General features: G+C 39.0%; 1 protein-coding gene across 2 annotated transcripts in view; it reads right to left on the bottom strand.

The window, feature by feature from the left end:
* The window catches only part of CCT6B (chaperonin containing TCP1 subunit 6B), a 35,235-nt gene continuing 26,769 nt past the window's right edge, over nt 11,101-19,566 (bottom strand). Inside the window, exons 11-14 of one of the 2 annotated variants that reach the window (XM_005693210.3) lie at nt 15,614-15,747; nt 13,770-13,872; nt 11,790-11,862; nt 11,101-11,290 (exon numbers count right to left, since the gene is read on the bottom strand). In XM_005693210.3, coding sequence (XP_005693267.1) covers nt 11,218-11,290; nt 11,790-11,862; nt 13,770-13,872; nt 15,614-15,747 — 383 coding nt within the window. In that variant the 3' untranslated portion in view covers nt 11,101-11,217. The remainder of the gene's footprint in view (nt 11,291-11,789; nt 11,863-13,769; nt 13,873-15,613; nt 15,748-19,566) is intronic. The other variant, XM_005693212.3, reaches the window with a different exon arrangement.

Raw genomic sequence — 19,566 nt, 5'->3', positions numbered from 1 at the left:
GGATGCCCATTAGAGCAGACTGTCCTCCTCCCCATTTACACACTCTAGTAGATCAATTAACTCTATACTGGACAGAGGACAGATTTCTTATCTCCCATGTAACATCTCGTCTGCCTCCAAGGCCCAAGTTGCCAGGCCTTTTCAGGACTCCTGGGAAAAAGTCCCCTAAACTCATTCTTGTGCAGACTTGACAATGTGCTCTACTCTAAGTTACAACTTGTGTATATTAATTCCTTAGAAGTTTCTAGATGCCAGATAATGGTGTCTGCGAATAAACATAGTTCTACTTCTTCCTTTGCAATCTGATGCCTTTTATTCCCTTTTCTTGTCTACATGCACTAGCTAAACCTTAGTGATATGATAAATCAATGAGGTGAGAGTGGACATCCTTGCTTAGCTTTGTTCCTGATCTTAGGTGGAAAGCATTCAGGCTTTCACCATTAACTATGTTGCTTCCTGTCGGTTTTTTTAACAGGTGCCTTTTATCTGGTTAAGGAACTTCCCTTCTACTCTAAGTTTACTGAATCGTATCAAGAATTTTGTAAATGACTTTTTGTGTGCATGTTGAGGTGACTGTGGGTTTTGTCCTTATCCTACTAATATGGAGTATTATATTCATTGATTTGAGGATATCAAAACAACCTTTCATGCCTGGGATAAACCCCAGTTGGTCATAGTGTATAATCTTTTTTACGTGATGTTGGATTTGGCTTGCTAATATTTTATTAAGGACTTTGGCTCAGATATTCTTCTGCAGTTTTCTTAGATATCGGGAATATTGCTGTGTTGGAGACCCCCAAGACCACCTGCACCCACGTTCAATGATTCACTCGGAAAATTAAAGGGCGCAGCACAGTCATACCACAGCTATAATTTATTACAGAAACAGGATACAAAGCAACATCAGCAAAGGAAAAGGCGTATGGGATTAAGTCCAGAGGAAGCCAAGTACAAGTTTTCAAGGACTCTCTCAGTGGAGTCAGAATGCTCTTAATTCTCCCAGCAAGAAACTGTGACACCACCTTGAAATGTTACCAACCAGGAAAGCTCATTAGGGACTTGGAATCCAGGGTCTTTATTAGAGTCTGGTCATATGGGCATCTGGTACCTGACACATACCCAGATTCCCAGAGGAAGGCAAATGTTAAGCCGTCTTGCTGACAGTTAAGGCACAGTGAGCCTCTCTTATCAGCTGGGGCAGTGGGATACTCCTCAAATCCAAGGTACCAGATGCCAACCAAGGACCTACTGTGGAGGCCTTTCAAAGGACAGGCGTCAGACCTGCTGTGTTAACTCTTGTCTGCACATTTGTATTTATAACAAAAACCCAGAAAGCAGATAATGCTTAATACAAATGAATTCAATGCTAATGTTGGAATTTTAGCCACAGGAGGTCAGGAGGATTGAGTATCATAACGTTCATGGTGCCATGAATTTACTTCCTTTAGCTTACCACATGAAAGTGGAAAGTTCAAGCCTGTGCCTCTGGAACATTCCATCTGGATTGACAGGAAAAGGCCCCTCAGTTCATGTTGTACAGTGTCTGGGGAGAAATACTTTCCCAGCACTGTAGGGGAAAATGGATTTACAGGCCTTTGGTCTTTCAGCAACATTAGTCTCCTACCCCCTTGCCCAGAGCTGCCCAAATTTCATCAGTCAGAGTCTGGGGTAGAGATTAAGGTGTGCCCAAGGGGAAACAGGAGAGTAAACACTCATTTGGCACCCCCTTTGGCACGTGGCCAGGCATCCAACCCGCCTCCAGGCAGCGTGATCCTGGTCCTACAGACGAAGCGATGCTGACCACTTACTGAGTTCCATTGGCGACAGCCAGACGCTTGCAGGATTATCCTGCACTAGTCGATTTTACTCTATGTGTGTCACAAACTGTACCTCTAACCCTTCTCTGACGCGTATCATTGATGGTCATAAAAAATTATAATAATGGCTAAGCAGTTGTCAAGCACAAAGTATGAATTGAACAGTCTGCGAAGCAATTTGCACAAACTTATCCCCGCAACAGTCCTGTAAGATAGGAACAATATTATCCCCCTTTTAAAGATGGAAAAACTGAGGTTAGGTAACTGGCCTCAGGTCACACAGCAGATAGGTAGCAGAGATGGAGTGAGATCCCATGCACTCTGTCTCCCAAGTCAGCATACTTAACTGCCAGCACAACCCTACTTTACAAAGACAACACCACGACCTGGGGTTTCCAACACTGTCCTCCCCACAGTATAGCCCGTCACATCCTCTGACTGGGACTGAGAGTGAGGTCGAAAGAGCACTAATTGAGGCTGAACTTAAGTGAAGACAAAGCATACAAGCAATGATACACAAGTGAGCGGATCATAGACAGTTCAAGCTTCCTTCAGTGGGACCATCTTCCAGAGGACCTCTGGAAATGCAGGGGCATTCTTGGCTGTCACAAAGAATAGGGGTATACCAGCCATTAGTGCCCAGGTGCCAAGAATATGAAACATTCCACAGTGGATAGAATAACAACACAATAAACAGTGCCTCCCAGACGTCAACAGCACTGTCACTAACAAACCCAGCACAGCGAACCGGCTCTGGTACACAGCTCCAGGGAGATAGCAGGAGCAATGGGAAAGATCCTCTGAAGCTCACTGCTTTTAAAGCCTTACTTTATTTATCCTGAGCTTTTGCGAAGCACCTGCCAGGCAAGCATATGGCCCAAACCTGTTCCTCAACCTCACATCAAGATTTATCTCCAAGGTATGGAGAGGAGCCAGATTCAGGCCCACAGGCTATTTGTCCAACAAGACACTTGGCTCCATCCTGGCCCAGGCAATGAGTAGACACAGGGCTATGTCAGCTGACTCTTGGACTAAGCAACTGAGAAATGTTGAGAAAGTCCCAGAAGGAATGAGACTGCGGTCATTGCTCATTGTGATTTGTCATCAGCTCAGTTCTGTACTGTCAAGGACTCTGCTGAGCATGGAGAAGGTGGCAAGTCAGGTCATGAGAAAACAATTCTGACCATCTGTGGGCTCTAGGAAAATACCAGCACCCTGGTACTTCCCTTCCCTCTCTGTCCTCTAACAAAATGCCCTGCAGTAAAGGCTCCAATTCAGGTCCCAGAGTCTCCTTTTTAAAGAAAGGCTAATATTCATGAAATAACTAAAGAGCAGCATAGTTAAGAATCCACAATCAAGTTCATGTTGCAAGGCAACCTGTATAAGTAGCTTAGGAGCATATGTTTGTTTTTCACTAAAGCACTAAATCAGTGATTTTCTAAACACAACAACACTGATCTTCCAGTTTCCCATCTCGGTCCCTTTCCTATGTGGCCTAAACATCTGACCAGGTAAAGTATGATTGAAGATTACATCTAATTCATGAGACACTTGGTTTCCAGGTTGATAAGCTTAAAGACCTCAATCTAGAATAGGATAAGGAAAGCACGGCTATTTACAGAATCACTGGGGATGTCCCTAATGATTATACCCTTGTTCCTCTAGATCTCGTTGACAATTATATGGGCAGCTATAAAGGAAGAGTGAATGGATTGTTACAAGGCCTTAATACTTGGTGATATTAAACTGAATTATGTTCAAGAGCCAAAACCCTGGGATGACAGTGGTATTGTGGGAGGGCAGTAATGTATGACTATCAGACAGGATCAAAACATAAAGCAATAGTGATGGCACCAATAAAGTGATCTCAAAGAAACAGTACTGTCATGGAAAGGACAGTAAAAAAATATATAGGTAGGAAACAAACTGTTAGTGGGAGAATGGCAGGCAGGGGGATAACAGTTCTTGGCTCATGATTCTTTAAGTGAAAGTCAGATTTATGAAACAAACTTAGGATAAAGTCTTTTTTTATTTTTAATGAAAGTGTTATGAATTTTTTATGTACTCAAAAGTTGGCTACTCTCCAAAAGAGAAAATTAGTTAAACAATCTGCATTAAAAATAGCTAGGCCTGGCAGTTGTAACACAAAGCAGATTTAGCCAATGTGGACAACCCTCCACCTCACCCTCAATTCACAGACACAGGAAAATGCCATATAAAATGCAGCATGTTTAAAGCTACATGGCTTATTATGAGAGACCACTTCATACTCACCATGCGTGCTCAGTCGCTCAGCCATGTTCGACTCTTTGCGAGCCCATGGATTACAGCCCTCCTCTTGCCTACGGAATTTTTCAAGCAAGAATACTAGAGTGGGTTGCCATTTTCCTCCTCCAGGCGATCTTCTCAACTCAGGGATCAAACCCACATCTCTTTTACCTCCTGCATTCACAGGCAGAGCCTTTACCACTAGTGCCACCTGGGAAGTCTTCATACTCATTAGGATGGTTATTATTTTTTAAAATCAAACAAAAAATGCTAAGTGCTGGGGAGGATGGAGAAAAATTAAAACTGTTGTGGACTTTTTTTAAAAAATCAACTCTACTTCAATTAATAATTTTGAAAAAAAGGAAAATATATGGTAGTTCCTCAAAAAATTAAACACAGATTATCAATATCTAAAATTTTCACTTCTAGGTATACATCAAAAAGATGAAAATAAGGACACAGATACTTACATACACGTGTTTATAGAAGCATTATTCACAATAATCCAAAGGTAGAAGCTGGACTTCCCTCATGGTGCAGTGGAGAAGACTCCGCCTGCCGATACAGGGGACACAGTTTCGATTCCTGGTCTAGGAAGATTCCACCTGCCCTGGAGCAACTAAGCCCATGCGCCACAACTACTGAGCCCACGCGCTAAAGCCCTCGAGTGACAACTACTGAGCCTGTGCTGCACCTGCTGAAGCCTGTGAGCCTAGACCTGTGCTCTGCAGCAAGAGAAGACACCACAACGAGAAGCCTGCAGACCACTAGAGAGAAGCCCTGCATGCCTCAACTAAGACCCACGAAGTCAGATACATAAATAAATTACTATCCAGTAGCTGAGGGCAGCTAGGATCTTTAGAGGGAAGAAACACTGCAAGTATTACCAGCAGATCTGCACTAGGACTAGGATATACATCAGAAAGAAAGAAAGTGAACCCCGCTAGAAGGGTACAGTTGCAAGGAAGAATGGCAAACAAAGAAGTGAATTGAAAACAAATGGAAAATATAAGCAGAAACTGTTTTATTGTTGTATGAAACAATAATTATTATTATTATGACTAACTTAGGGGATTTAAAAGACAGAACAGAAATAAAAAATTGAATAAGAACACATGGTAAACAAGAGAGGATAACTATATTTAAAATGTTTTAAAGATTTTGTATTGTTGGGGGGAGCAGAGAGTTATTAACTATATTAAGTTAACAAGTTAAAAATTTTAAAGTAATCAATAAGATATATCATTTCCAAACTAGCAGAGGGAAGAGAAGAATTAATAAACTAAATTTTAAAATGTGGTCAATCCAATAGAAGGTAGTAAAGGAGAAAAAGTATCAAAAAGGACAAACAGAAAGTATTAAAATTGTATGATAGAAGTAAATTCAGTAGGTCAGTAATAATAAAATATTAACTAAACTTGCCAGTTAAAAGAAATGTCAGACTGAAGTGATTAAAATAATAAAAATCTAGCTATAGGCTGTTTTTTGAGACATTCTTCTCAAAACAAAGTACTTCAATTAAAATAAACTATTTTTAAAAATCAACTATACTTCAATTAATATTTTTTAAAAAATAAATAAAAGCAAAGAAAGTAAACAGACACTAGAAAAATCTTACCCTCTCTCAACCCCAACCCACCAGCTCACCATACCAAAAAGAGACAGCATCTCTAGAGTAATACACAAAGGGTAAAAGCATCATTTTATAGAAGATTTCCTTTAAAATATAAATTATGAAAACAGACTCAAAAGTAAACAGAAAACTCAAGACCTAAAGCAATGAAGAAAATTTTATCAACAGTCAAAATCTACCCTTAAAAAACTACTGGGCCAAGACCAAGCTGTCAAGAAAGAGATAATCCTCCATCTTACTGACTCAGACTGTTTCAAAGAAAAGAAAAAGAAGAATAATTCTCCATCTCATTTTATGAGGCTAGTATGTCACAGATAACAAAACTGGACAAGGATAGTGAGTAAGTAAAATTATAGACCAATCTTGCTTATGAATACATACAAAAACCTAAATAAAGTATCAAGTCCAGCAAGATATAAAATGCTAATACTATATTTCACCACATCAGAAATGTCACTGATTGTAAGATATACCATTACTTTTATACTAAGAAAGAAAAATCCTGTCACTTCAGCCATAACATAATGCTTTCTTATCACCCACATTTTATTTTATACTCACTGAAAGGGTTTTTTAGACTTATTTACACTTACTTTTATTATCTATCACTCTTATACATTCATAATAAGGAAAATATAAGCAAAGTAAATAACGTTAAGATCTTCATATTGGAGTCCAACTCTTCTAAATCACTTTCAACTCAAAGGCTTTCATATTTATTCTTGCCATCAAGAGTGGGTGGTATGTAATATTTCATAAAATAGTTTCTGCATTTTCTTCTAAGTCCCTGATGCATATTCAGAAAGTTTTGCTGCTGAAATTTTCTTTACCAGAAGTTAACAACAGAAAGTTTTCAGGCCACAGTTAAGACTCCTATTCCTTCCTCAAATGGTGTTAACTAAAACTACTCAAAACATCACCAGCTCGATAGACATGAGTTTGAGCAAGCTCCGGGAGTTAGTGATGGACAGGGAAGCCTGGCATGCTGCAGTTCATAAGGTCGTAGAGTCGGATACAACTGACCAACTGAACTGACCTGGTAACCAAGTTCAAGCAAGAGCAATTAGAAGATGCCACTGACTGTAAAACATATTCTAATTACAGAAATGTTAAAATGTAAAAAGTCTGCATCTTAGAATCAACAAACATGATCAAACATCACAATCAAAAAGGACTTATCTCAGGAATACAAGAATAGTTTAACATCAGGAGACTTATTAAGCAAGCAGGCTTGCTTAGCAACAAAACCATGCAACAGAAGCACGGGACATGCCCCAAACAATAAACAATGGTGGCATGAGAGCCACACATCCTGACCCGTGAGCTCAGCAAGTTCATGATCCCTAGGACATGCTCTCTGCACGCATGAAAAGCCGTGATCTGCGGACTAGTCTGACAATGTAGGAACAAAAAAACTTCCCTGCTCAACCTGGAGGAGGAACCAATGATGGAAGCCTGACATCTACTCAAGAAAGACAAGGAAGTTCTTCTCCCCCTCCCCACTCTTCCTTTCATTATAAAACTAGCCCAGTGAGTTCCCGGGGTGTGGCATTTCTCACCTGCCCGCTTGTAAGCCTCACAAGTGTCCTAATACATCACTTATCAAAAAAAAAAAGAAAGAAAGAAAACTTATTAAAGAAAACAACTCAAAGCACGAAGAAAATCATTCGATAAAACTCAACAATCACAACATTTTTAAAAATCCTCTTATCTAAACAGAAATACAAAGGAATAGTCTTAACTTTACACAGCTGACTACCCGCCAAGATTTCACAGCAAAAACAAAACGAACAAAAAACAGTTAAATGCTAGAAACATCCCCTTTAAATCCAAGAACAGGATAAACATAATTGCCATCATTGCCTCTGTTCAATATTATACAAAGGTCTTAGGCAGCTCAATAAAACAGGAAAATAGTAGAGATAATACAAGAAGTGGAAAAGAAAAAAGAACTAACCTGTTATGATCAACCCAGGTAATCCAAAATAAACTACAGACAAACTATTGCACTAATAAGACAATTCAGCAAGGTTATGAAATACAAAAGCCAATATATTAAAGCCCACAGAAGGCCCATAGTACAGCAATGTACAATTAAAAATATAAATTTTATAAAAGATGGTATTTATAATAGCTTTAAAAAATATATAGGAATAAATTTAACCAGAGATGTAATACATTTTTATAGGAAACACTTAGAGCTTCATGAAAACATACTAAAATTTAAAAAAAACAAATGAAGCACTTAGTAAGATACAAAATGATATAAAATATTTATGAGTGGGAAGAATACATATATAAAGTCATTGAAATTCTAAAATTCTAATCAAAACATACAACATATAACAAGCTGATCCTAAAAGAGGGAAAACAGATCTAGGAATAGCCAAAACAATTTTGAAGAAAATAAAGAAGGGATTGGTAACCTCATCCTACCACACATCAAGACTTTTTATAAAGTTTTAAGAATTAAAACAATGTGGTATTGATATAACAATTACTAGACCAATGGAACAAAATATTTAAATGAGAAACAAAAACCCAAGTAAAGATAATTCAGTCAAATGGAATGCAAAGGACACTGGTATATATTCACAAATCAGCAGGTGTAAGAACACTTGGTTAACAATATGGGGGGTCGGGGGGGAGAAATGGATCCATAACATATACCATAGAATACAAAAATAAATTCCAGATGAATTAAAAGCCTAAATGTGATTAAACTTTTAAAACTGATGAAATATAAGAAAACATTATGAAGCAGTAAAGAATTTTTCATAGAAGCACAATAAATATAAACTAAAAAGAAAAAATGATAAATTTCAGTATATAAACGTATGTGTACCAAATTCTTTTGTATACTTTTCAAAAGTGATAAAGTTTCAATCTGGGAGAAAATATTGTGAAATATAGATAGATAGATAATCTAACTCCAGAAAAACAAATCCAAAAAAATAAAATGGGCAACAATATGAATAGATAACATTATAGAACTGAAAATGGTCAAAATATTCATGAAAATATGTTCAATTTCACTAGTAATCAAGGCAATTGCTGTTACGAGGGGATATAATTTTATATTCTTTAGATTGGCGAAAATTTGAAGTTTAAAAATACCAAGACTTGGCAAGGTTGTAGGGACATGGAACTAAACTGGGAAGAATGTCAACTGGTATAACCACTTAGTAAATATAAAGATGAAGAGCTCTAAACCCCAGCTCCATTTCTAGGTATAATCTCTACACATGTGTGTCCAAGGAGACATGTAGATAAAAATTCAACGCTATGATGTTTAAATGATGTAAAATTGCTGCTGTTGCTTAGTCACTAAGTCGTGTCCAACTCTTGCAACCCTATGGACTCTAGACCACCAGGCCCCTCAATCCATGGGATTTCTCAGGCAAGAATACTGGAGGGAGTTGCCATTTCCTCCTCCAGGGAATCTTCAGGACCCAGGGATAGAACCTTTGTCTCCTTCATTGCGGGCAGGATTCTTTACCACTGAGCTACCAGGGAAGCCCTGATGTAAAATTAGAAATAATCAAAAGGCCCATTGATGTATAAATACATTATAGTACAGACATACACTGGAATACTCAGAAACAGCTAAAAATGAAGTGAATGGATGAATGAACACATAAATTTCAAGTGTAGCTATTAACTTGGAAAGATACTGATAACACATTAAGTGGGGGAGAAAAACAGACTATAGGACTACATGCTTTCAAGTAAGGCATCAAATGGTTAAATGAACTTTGCCCTACATGCCCTAATAGGCCAACATTCCATTAATGCACCTGCCATATTTTAATCTCATCAACTTGCATCCACGGATAGACATTAACCAAAATAATAAAAACTACGATATATTAATTCTAGTATTTTGAATAAGAAAGAGATAGCAATAATACTGATACAGAATAGCTATATTCAAAGCCAAAAAAAAATTTCCCAGTGTTGGTGCCAACAATCCCAGCCTTTCCGGATGAAACTTGTTCTATCTAATCATCCAGTCAGAGAGCTACCAGAGCTATTAATAGAACAGTGACGTAAGTTGCTGGTCATACACACCAAAGAGCAAGGTAAAATCTAATAAAACTATACTTAGAATAAACTTTCAGGGATCACTAAAGCAAAGCTATACTCACAAAGTGATGTCATGTTTATTAGCGGAAAGAATGGCAGCAGGAAGTTACTGGAGGAATTTTGAGAGAACAAAACATTTTTCTCTGAGACTCTGACAAATTGGAAATTGACTTGAGTGCTCTAAAACCTGTGCTCCATATTTTCTTCATTAAAAGTTGCCCAAAGGCTGCAAGAATCAGAATAGATTATATTTTATGGAAACTGCAATAGCATATTAAAGGAAAATTGTTTCCTCTACTCACAACATTTGAAACCAAATGTGCGGGGGTTTTCCCACACCAACTAATTCTCTAGCTCTCCAGACACAACTGAGTGTCCTACAATTCAATTCTGACACTAACTACCAAGACTTGGCAGAGACTCCACAGGTTAAGGGCTCAGTTCCACAATATCACCCCCTACCTCAGACACCAATCAACAAGCAGTGGGTCCACATGTTACTCACACCTCTGTCCAACTTCTGTTCCCATAATCCCCTCCATCTCAGGGTTGATAATTTGCTATGGCAGCTCACAAAACTCGGGGAAACACTTACACTTACCAGTTTATTACAAAGGATATTATAAAGAATATAAACAGCCAGATGCAGAAGTATATATGGCGTGGTCCAAAAGCTTCCTGAGTATAGCAGCTTGGTCTTCATGGAGCTGGCGTGCACCACCCTTCCAGCACATGGATATTTGCACTAACCTCTCCAAAAGCTCTTTATGAGGCTCTCCAAACCTCACAGTTTAGGGATTAGTCTACAGAAGCTTCATCATGTAGGTATAATTGATTAGTAACTCAATCTCTAGCCCCTTTCCCTTACCTCCTAGGGCAATGAGGCTTAAAGTCCTAACCCTCTGATCACATGGTTGGTTCCTCTGGTAACCAGCCCCCAGCCTGAAGCCATCTAGGGGGCCATCAAGACTCACCTTATTAGCACACAAAAAGCACTCTTATGAATTCCAGAGATTTCAAGGGTCTTAGAAGATCTTAGGAACCAGGGACCAAGACTAAATATTATAATAAAAAATGTTCCCATCACCCCCATTACTCAGGAAATTACAAAGATTTTAGCAGGTCTTGTGCCAGGAACTAGGGATAAAGACCAAATATGTTTTTCTTGTTATATCAAAATATCATACATACAATAAAGGGTAGGGAGTTAGAACTTCTAAGGGAAAACTATTTCCATCAATATTTCTTTCCTGTGAAAATATTTCTTATGTTCTTTATACCTTGATGAATAAGACCAACAAATATAAACTGCATTTATTGTGTAAAAATTAAGAATGGCTCAGGCTCCATAATGGGAATTGGATGTAAGATGTGCTAAGTCTCAGCTTCTAGAAGAGTTGATTCTGAACTCAGTCACCCTTTGAGAGAAGACATACCAGCTCGCATAATTTCGTCAACCAGGAGAATATTGGTGGCAATCACAGTGCTGAGGGAAAAGATGACAGGGTGAGTAAAGCTCACCAACTCACTCTTACCTTTCCCCCCAGAAATCTCCAGCTACTAAAGGTACTTTGTTCTGCAATGATGTTGGTGTGAGATAAGACAAAGACATTATAAATAAAGACTCCTGTATTGTAATTCCATCTCCTTTGCTGATAAAGTAGAAGCCTAATCTTATATTCCAGCAAAACTGAACTCATTTTTGGCACATCATTTGATTTTTTTCCCACTATGCATGTGGTACTATTTCAGTAAACTTCCTTCCTTTCCCTCTCAAATAAACAGTAATATTAACATTTCCTATAACTTCCACAGTTAGAACTAAAATGTAAAAGGGACTGGAAAACAACAGAAGCTAGTTTTAATAACTGGATACCATGCCTTTTCACCATTTTCCACTGTAGCGTGGCAAAAATAATAGAAAAATCTTAATGTTAACAATTATGTCCCTAAAAGTCTTTCTCTTCTTATTAATACAAACTTACCAAGAGTGAAGAAGTTGTTTTTTCACACAATAGTTATCCCACACTCCTGCATCTGCTGCTACCATTGGCTCACCTGCAAAGCAAAAACAATTTCAATACTACAGTCTTGACATATTCTGTTAATACTGACTATATATTCTAACAATATCTCATATACCGCCAAAACTACTATTGTCAGGGTCACCGATGGCCTCCATGGTGCCGAACCCGAAGGTCGAGTCTCAGGCCTCATCCATCAGCAGCACTTGGCACAGCCGACTGCAGCCTCCTCACTGCTCTTTCCTCGCTTGTCTTGCAGGGTGCCACATTGCCTGGTGTCTCTCCCCTGCACTAGTGGCTCCTTTACTGTCTGCTTTGCTGGTTCTTCCTCTTCCTCCTGAGCTCTTAATGCTGGAGTACCCAAAGGCTCAGTCCTAGATTCTTTTCTCTCTCTATACTCACTCCCTAGGTGATCTCACCCAGTCTACTGGATTTGAAACACATACACTCTGGGACTTCCCTGGTGGTCCAGTGGATAGGAATCTGCCTTGCAGGTGACAGGGATCTGATCCCTGGTCGGAGAACTAAGATCCCACATGCCACGAAGCAACTAAGACTGACTGCCGCAATGAAAGATCTCACGTGGTGCAACCAAGACCCAAATTAAACAAAAGATCTAATGTTAAATACACACACACACTCTCTGACGACTCCCAAGTTTTCATCTCCAATCTGGGCCACCTTCCTGAGCTTCAAACTTATACATCCAACTGTATATTTTAAAGTCAACAGATAACCTCAAACTTAGCCTTGTCGGAACTCAACGCTGACCTCTAGCCACAACCTGCTCCACAGTCCTCCAAAGCAGCCAACGCCGATGGCAATTCCTTTCAGTTGTTCAGTTGACTCCTTACCACAGAATAGCAAGACTGATCCTTTTAAATACATTCAAACCATGTCACACCTCTGCTCAAAATTGCTCCCTGTTCCACCACAGAAAGTCAAACTGCACACTGGTCCACACATCCTCTTGTGATCTGACCTTCTATCACCTCTCTCATCTCCCATCTCCTCCTCAAAAAACACCAGACACTGGCTTTCCCACCAGTTATTCCCTCTGCCTAGGACATTCTTTCCCTAGTTCCCACGTAGCTAATTTCCTAATTTTCTTTGACTTTGTTCAATAGGCATTCTCACTGAGGCTACTCTGATCACTCTCTTTAAATTAAAACACCCTCCCCATGCTCCTGTTCTAGGATTCACAATCATCCTTATACTGTTCCTTTATTTCTGTCATATAATTTATTACCTTTAAAAATGTTAAAGGTACTTACTTATTAAGGTTATCATTTACTGCCTATCTTTTCCTGCTGCAACATAAGCTCAGAAGGGCAGGGACTTTTGTCTATTTTTGTTCTGTGTGAATCCCTGGTCAAATAATAAGCACTCAATAACTATTGCTTAAATAAATGAATATCTGCTTTTAAGAAGTTCAAAAGTAAACTAAAGGCACCCATTCTTTAAATATAAAAGTCAGGGCTTCCCTGGTGGCTCAATGGTAAAGAATCTGCCTGCCAATGCAGGAGATACAGGTTCCCTGCATCCGGGAAGATCTCACATGCCTCAGAGCAGCTAAGCTTGTGAGCCATAACTATTGAGTTTGTAGTCTCAAGCCTGGAAGCCCGAACTACTGAGCCCATGTGTTTCAGCTACTGAAGACTGAAAGCCCTAGGGCCTGTGCTCTGCAACAAGAGAAGCCACTACAATGAGAAGACCAGGCACCACCAAAAGCGAGCAGCCCCTGCTCTTCACAACTAGAGGGGAAGAAAAAAAAGCACTTGCAGCAATGAAGATCCAGTACAGCCAAAAATAAATAAATATAATTTTTTTTTAATATACAAAGTCATCCAAACCTCCACATCCCCCCCTTACTATACATTCTGGGTCACTGTAGCATAACCTCTTTTTTATGAAGCAGCTAAGTTTTCCTCACTGTCTTACCTGTGTTCAGATCTATGCCAACAGGTTGTTTTGAATCTGAATGCTCAGCCTGAACTTTTACTAGTGTTTCCTGCAGGTCATAACCAGAATTCTGAGCAAGAACCTGTACAAATAAACATAATATTAAATATATGGATAGAATGTCTTCATATATATTAGAATATCAGATAAAACATAAGGCACTGCTTTCCAGTCTTGTGAAAACACACCCATAATGTAGTAATCATCACCTTTTGAAGAATTTCATTCTTAATGTAAATTTAATTATTTTGTGTACCTAGTAATTATTATATTCACTTCAACATTTCCCCTATGTACATCACACTAAATTCTGAAGACATTAGAGTTTCCCCAACCCCAGCCTGCTAAAATAATTTCCCTCAGTTAAGGACTAAACCATCCACCCTGGACAGGCATAAAAATAACCACTTGCATAAGTTGTTTCACAACAGGAGGTCCTGACAGAGAACAGGCAACTGAAAGGTGCCTCTAAGACCAATCAGAAGACTCTGGGAGGGGCCAAAAAGAGGGACCACATTAGCCCACAATATGTCCTGACAACCTCCCAGAAACTCTCCATCTTGACTGAGAGATGTGCACGCCCACCAGGAAAGGGCCCTGGGCTGGACCAAATAGGAGCACTAGCAAGACGACTGGCCGCAGACAAGCTGGAAACTAACCCCAGCACCAGAAAGCCGAGACCGAGTCAAGAGGAAGAGCAGGTCTCCCGGGTTCCCATGCTCTGCTTTCCGCTTAACCACTCCTCCCCAATGCAGTCTTCTGCTTTCTCAGTGCATGTGTCTCCTCGGACAACTCGTTCCCCAGGACTAGGCAAGGGCCCTTGACGGGGTCCGTCTCCATAACAACTCCTTGCAAAAGATTTTTTTTTAATGGAAAGAAGTAGGAAGGTATTGTTGTTTGCTTGGTCCCTCTAGCCACATGTTTTCTGGTTTTTCCTGAGCATTTGCTAAAGGAAATCTGCTTATTTGTAACATATCTGTGCCCTTTGTTCACATGAGGAGTCATGACTTCTAGCAACAGAGAGGGTGATACCTGCAATGCAAGCCAAGTTCATTCCCAAGTGGTCCTACACCAACAGCAGGTGAGTAGAGAGGTACCACTCAATGTATACTCAAATTTACCAATGTGTAGCAACTACTACTGACTTTGCCTCTTCAGAGAAAGAAAACTATGGATATCTAATTCACAAAAATTCAACAAATTATGAATAATTTTAAAGCAGTTATCAAAGAGATTTTGCTAATATTTTAGTAAGATGGTTTAAGTCATGTTAATAGTATATTTGAGATAGTTTTCTGTATTTCCAAGTGGTTCACAAACAGATTAAGGCAAAGGGGAAAAAAATGGTAGTTCTCCATCCTTCTGTTGATACGGAGAAAAAAAAAACAAAACTGTTTCTCTCCTTTTCTAGTACTGTATTTAGAAGTGCTAAACAGCCAAAAGTTCTCACTTCCCATAATTTAAAGTGCTCGTACTTTGGATACCACCAACAAAATAAAGATCTACTCAAAATCTAGTTAAATTTTACATTCTAAACTTCTCCATTATGATTAATCATGAAGTATTTTTGAAAGAAGTTTCTGGAGTTAACTTCAAATTTTGGAGCTCAGAGACAGAAGCCAAGTAGCAATTTAGCCATTTCTTGAAACTCCTACAAGTATTCAGAGCTGTTATACTAAAAACTTCGCTGCTTCATCTAAAACTATGCAGGGAAATACAAGCAAACACCTGTCTTTCTACTCTACTGTGATACCTAATATGGGTAATTTCATTAGACATCTTATGTCCAATCAATTATTCTTTGGCCATTAGGATAGTTGTACCTTAGGGATAATGAGTAAAGCATCAGCAAAAGCTTGGACTCCGAGACGAGCTCTTCCTTGTATCGTGTGCTTGTATGCAACTAGAGCTTCAGCTATTGCCACTTCAACGGCACCTGCTCCTGGAACAACACAACCTATTGGGGGGAAAAATGATTGGCAAGACATACCACACAGAAGAAACAGAGAAAAATGCAACTAGATATTCATGGTCTATTATCTTGCCTGCATCTAAAATGTATTTAAATACAGAGAGAAATAAAATAAGTCACACAGCTCGGTGATTACTCAGATGTCTTACGAAACATCCTAAAGTTATACATCATTAAATAATTAAGCACAGTACAGATGTGCTAGGCCAAAGCCTTTGACTGTGTGGATCACAATGAACTGTGGAAAATTCTTCAAGAGATGGGAATACCAGACCACCTGACCTGCCTCCTGAGAAATCTGTATGCAGGCCAGGAAGCAACAGTTAGAACTGGACATGGAACAACAGACTGGTTCCAAATCGGGAAAGGAGTACATCTAGCTGTATATTGTCACCCTGCTTATTTAACTTATATGCAGAGTACACCATGAGAAATGCCAGGCTGGATGAAGCACAAGCTGGAATCAAGATTGCCAGGAGAAATATCAGTAACCTCAGACAGGCAGATGACACCACTCTTATGGCAGAAAGTAATAAAGAACTAAAGAGCCTCTTGATGAAAGTGAAAGAGGAGAGTGGAAAAAGCTGGCTTAAAGCTCAACATTCAGAAAACTAAGATCATGGCATCCGGTCCCATCACTTCATGGTAAATAGATGGGGAAACAGTGGAAACAGTGTCAGACTTTATTTTTGGGGGCTCCAAAATCACTGCAGATGGTGACTGCAGCCATGAAATTAAAAGACGCTTACTCCTTGGAAGAAAAGTTACGACCAACGTAGACAGCATATTAAAAAGCAGAGGGATTACTTTGCCAACAAACGTCCGTCTAGTCAAAGCTATGGTTTTTCCAGCGGTCATGTATGGATGTGAGAGTTGGACTATAAAGAAAGCTGAGTGCCAAAGACTTGATGCTTTTGAACTGTGGTGTTGGAGAAGACTGTTGAGAGTCCCTGGGACTGCAAGGAGATTCAACCAGTCAATTCTAAAGGAAGTCAGTCCTGAATATTCATTGGAAGGACTGATGCTGAAGCTGAAGCTCCACTACTTTGGCTACCTGATTAGAAAAACTGACTCATTGGAAAAGACCCTGATGATGGGAAAGATGGAAGGCAGGAGGAGAAGGGGACGACAGAGGATGAGATGGTTAGATGGCATCACCGACTCAATGGATTTGAGTCAGAATAAACTCCAGGAGTTGGTGATGGACAGGGAGGCATGCTGCAGTTCATGGGGTCGCAAAGAGTCGGACACGACTGAGTGACTGGACTGAATTGAACAGGTAACAGCTGGCTACAAACAGCTTATTTCATTGTTTATAAAAGCAGACATACCTTCATCCTTCTCCTTTATAACTACACTTAAAATGTAGTTACTTAAAATTTATTGTTGCAGACAACTAATAACAGCATTTGATTTGAAAAAAAATGCTAGGTCAACATAAACTGGCCATAGTTTTTGGTATGCAATTCTCAGAACTCAAGGAAGTATTTACTTCCTTGCACAAGCAGACCCAAACTGTTTGAAAAAAAATTAGGTGTTATTATTCTATGGCCAAAGCTCTGGTTAAACACATCAATTTTCAATTGAGGATATAACTCTTACACCTGCTGGTATGGTTTTATAAAGTTTATTTACTCTTCTTTGAATTAGTAAACTTGCTTTGGAATCATCCATGTTTAAAGTAATAAACACAAAGAGAATCTCTCCTTTTATCCTACATCATTCTTTAATTACAACGCCCTTTCTCTGCTTCATTGTACAACATAACTGCTCAAGAGAATTGTCTACCCACAAGGTAATTAGAGCCTCACCTCCCATTCACACTTTCTAAAAGCTCCTTGTTAAATACTGAATAAACACAAAACAGTATTTACATGTATAAGATATAAAGAATAAATATACAAATAAACGTACCCATGTACCTACCACCCAGTTTTAGAAACAGAACATTACCAGTAGCTTTGAAAACTTCCCAGATCCCATTCTCCTATAAAAACACAACATACCAATAAGTGTGGGAAGTTACTAAAGCAGTAACTGAAGAGAAATTTACATCACTAAACACTCATATTAGAAAAGCACAAAGGTCTCAAACCAATGAAGAACAAATGAAAACTAATGTAAGCAGAAGAAGGAAAATAGTAAAGATCAAAGTGGAAATCAATGAAATAAAAATGATCCATGAAATGAAATGAGAACAGTGCAGAAATCTGTCACTACAGATTCTACAGATATTAAAGGGATAATAAAGTAATATTACAAACAACTTAATGCCAGTAAATTTGAAAACAAAGATCAGGGGTTAGCAAACTTTCTGCAAAAGGCCAGGTAATGAATATTTTAGGCTCTGTAGGCCATGCCATCTCTTCCGCAACTATTCGATTCTGCTAGCATAGCACAAAGTCACAGACAATACATAACAAACGGGGGCATCTATGTTCCAATATAACTTTATCTACCACAAATAGGCAGCAAATCAGATTAGTTCAGGGCAGTATGATCTTAACTTAGATGAAGTGGACACATTTCTTGAAGGGCACAAAGTACTAAAGCTCACTCAAGAAAACCAGACAACCTGAACAGTCCTGTATCCATAAAAGAGACTGAATTTGTGGTTAGAATCCTCCCATGGAGAAAACTCCAGGGCGTCCCTGGCGGCTCAGTGGTGAAGTCTGCCTGCCAGTGCAGATGAGGGGTAGGGAATTCCCTGGCAGTCCAGTGGGTAGGACTTTGGTCACGGGTTCAGTCCCCGTTAGGGAACTAAGACCCCTCAAGTCACAAGCTGTGGCCAAGAAAAAAACAAAGAATGGACAAAGAAAATGTGGTATATATCTACAATAGAATATTATTCAGCCTTAAAAGGAAGGAAATTTTGAAACATGCTAATAATATAACATGGATGAACCCTGAAGACATTATACTCAGCAAAATAGCCATTGACAAAAGGACAAAAACTGTATGATTCCATTCATATCAAGTACATAGAACAGTCAGATTCATAAAGACAGAATATAGAATGGTGGTCTCCGGGGGTCGGGGGAGAAGAGAATGAAAAGTTATTGTGGGTACAGAGTTTCAGTTTTGCAAGATGAAAGATGTTCTGTGATAGATGGTGGTAGAGACTGCACAAACCGAAGACTGACAGTTCTAAAAGAAAAATGTTGCGACCTTGGGTAGATAAAAGATTTTTTAGGCATCACCCAAAAGCATAATCCATGAAAGGAAAACTGATAAATTATACTTCATTAAAATTAAGAATTCTTCTTTGAAATACACTGTTAAGAGAATAACAGAACAAACTACAGAGTAGCAGAAAATATTTACAGATCACATATCTGAAAAGGTATTTGTATCCAGAATATATAAAGAACTCTCAAGCTCAACAATAAGAGAACAAACAACCCAATTTTTAAAAGGGCAAAAGATTTGAACAGAAACTTCACCAAAGATATGGATAGCAAGTAAGCACATGAAAAGATGCTTAACATCAATGATCATTAAGAAAACGCAAATTAAATTTACAGTTTCGTTTCTTAAATTTTAGAATGGCTAAGTTAACATGACTGACCGTACCCAGTACTACTGGCAAGGATGCAGACCAACCAACAGGAAGGTAAAATAGTACACGACAAAACAGTTGAGCAGTTTCTAAAAAGCTAAAACGTAGCATTGCTTTCCTAGCCATTTACCCAAGGCAAATGAAAGCATCAGTTGAGTCGCTCAGTCGTGTCCGACTCTTTGCGACCCCATGAATCGCAGCACACCAGGCCTCCCTGTCCATCACCAACTCCCGGAGTTCACCCA

Source organism: Capra hircus, chromosome 19 (assembly GCF_001704415.2).
Source record: "Capra hircus breed San Clemente chromosome 19, ASM170441v1, whole genome shotgun sequence".
Taxonomy (NCBI): domain Eukaryota; kingdom Metazoa; phylum Chordata; class Mammalia; order Artiodactyla; family Bovidae; genus Capra; species Capra hircus.
Note: the sequence above shows the minus strand (reverse complement) of the source record. Positions and strands in the feature narration are given on the sequence as shown.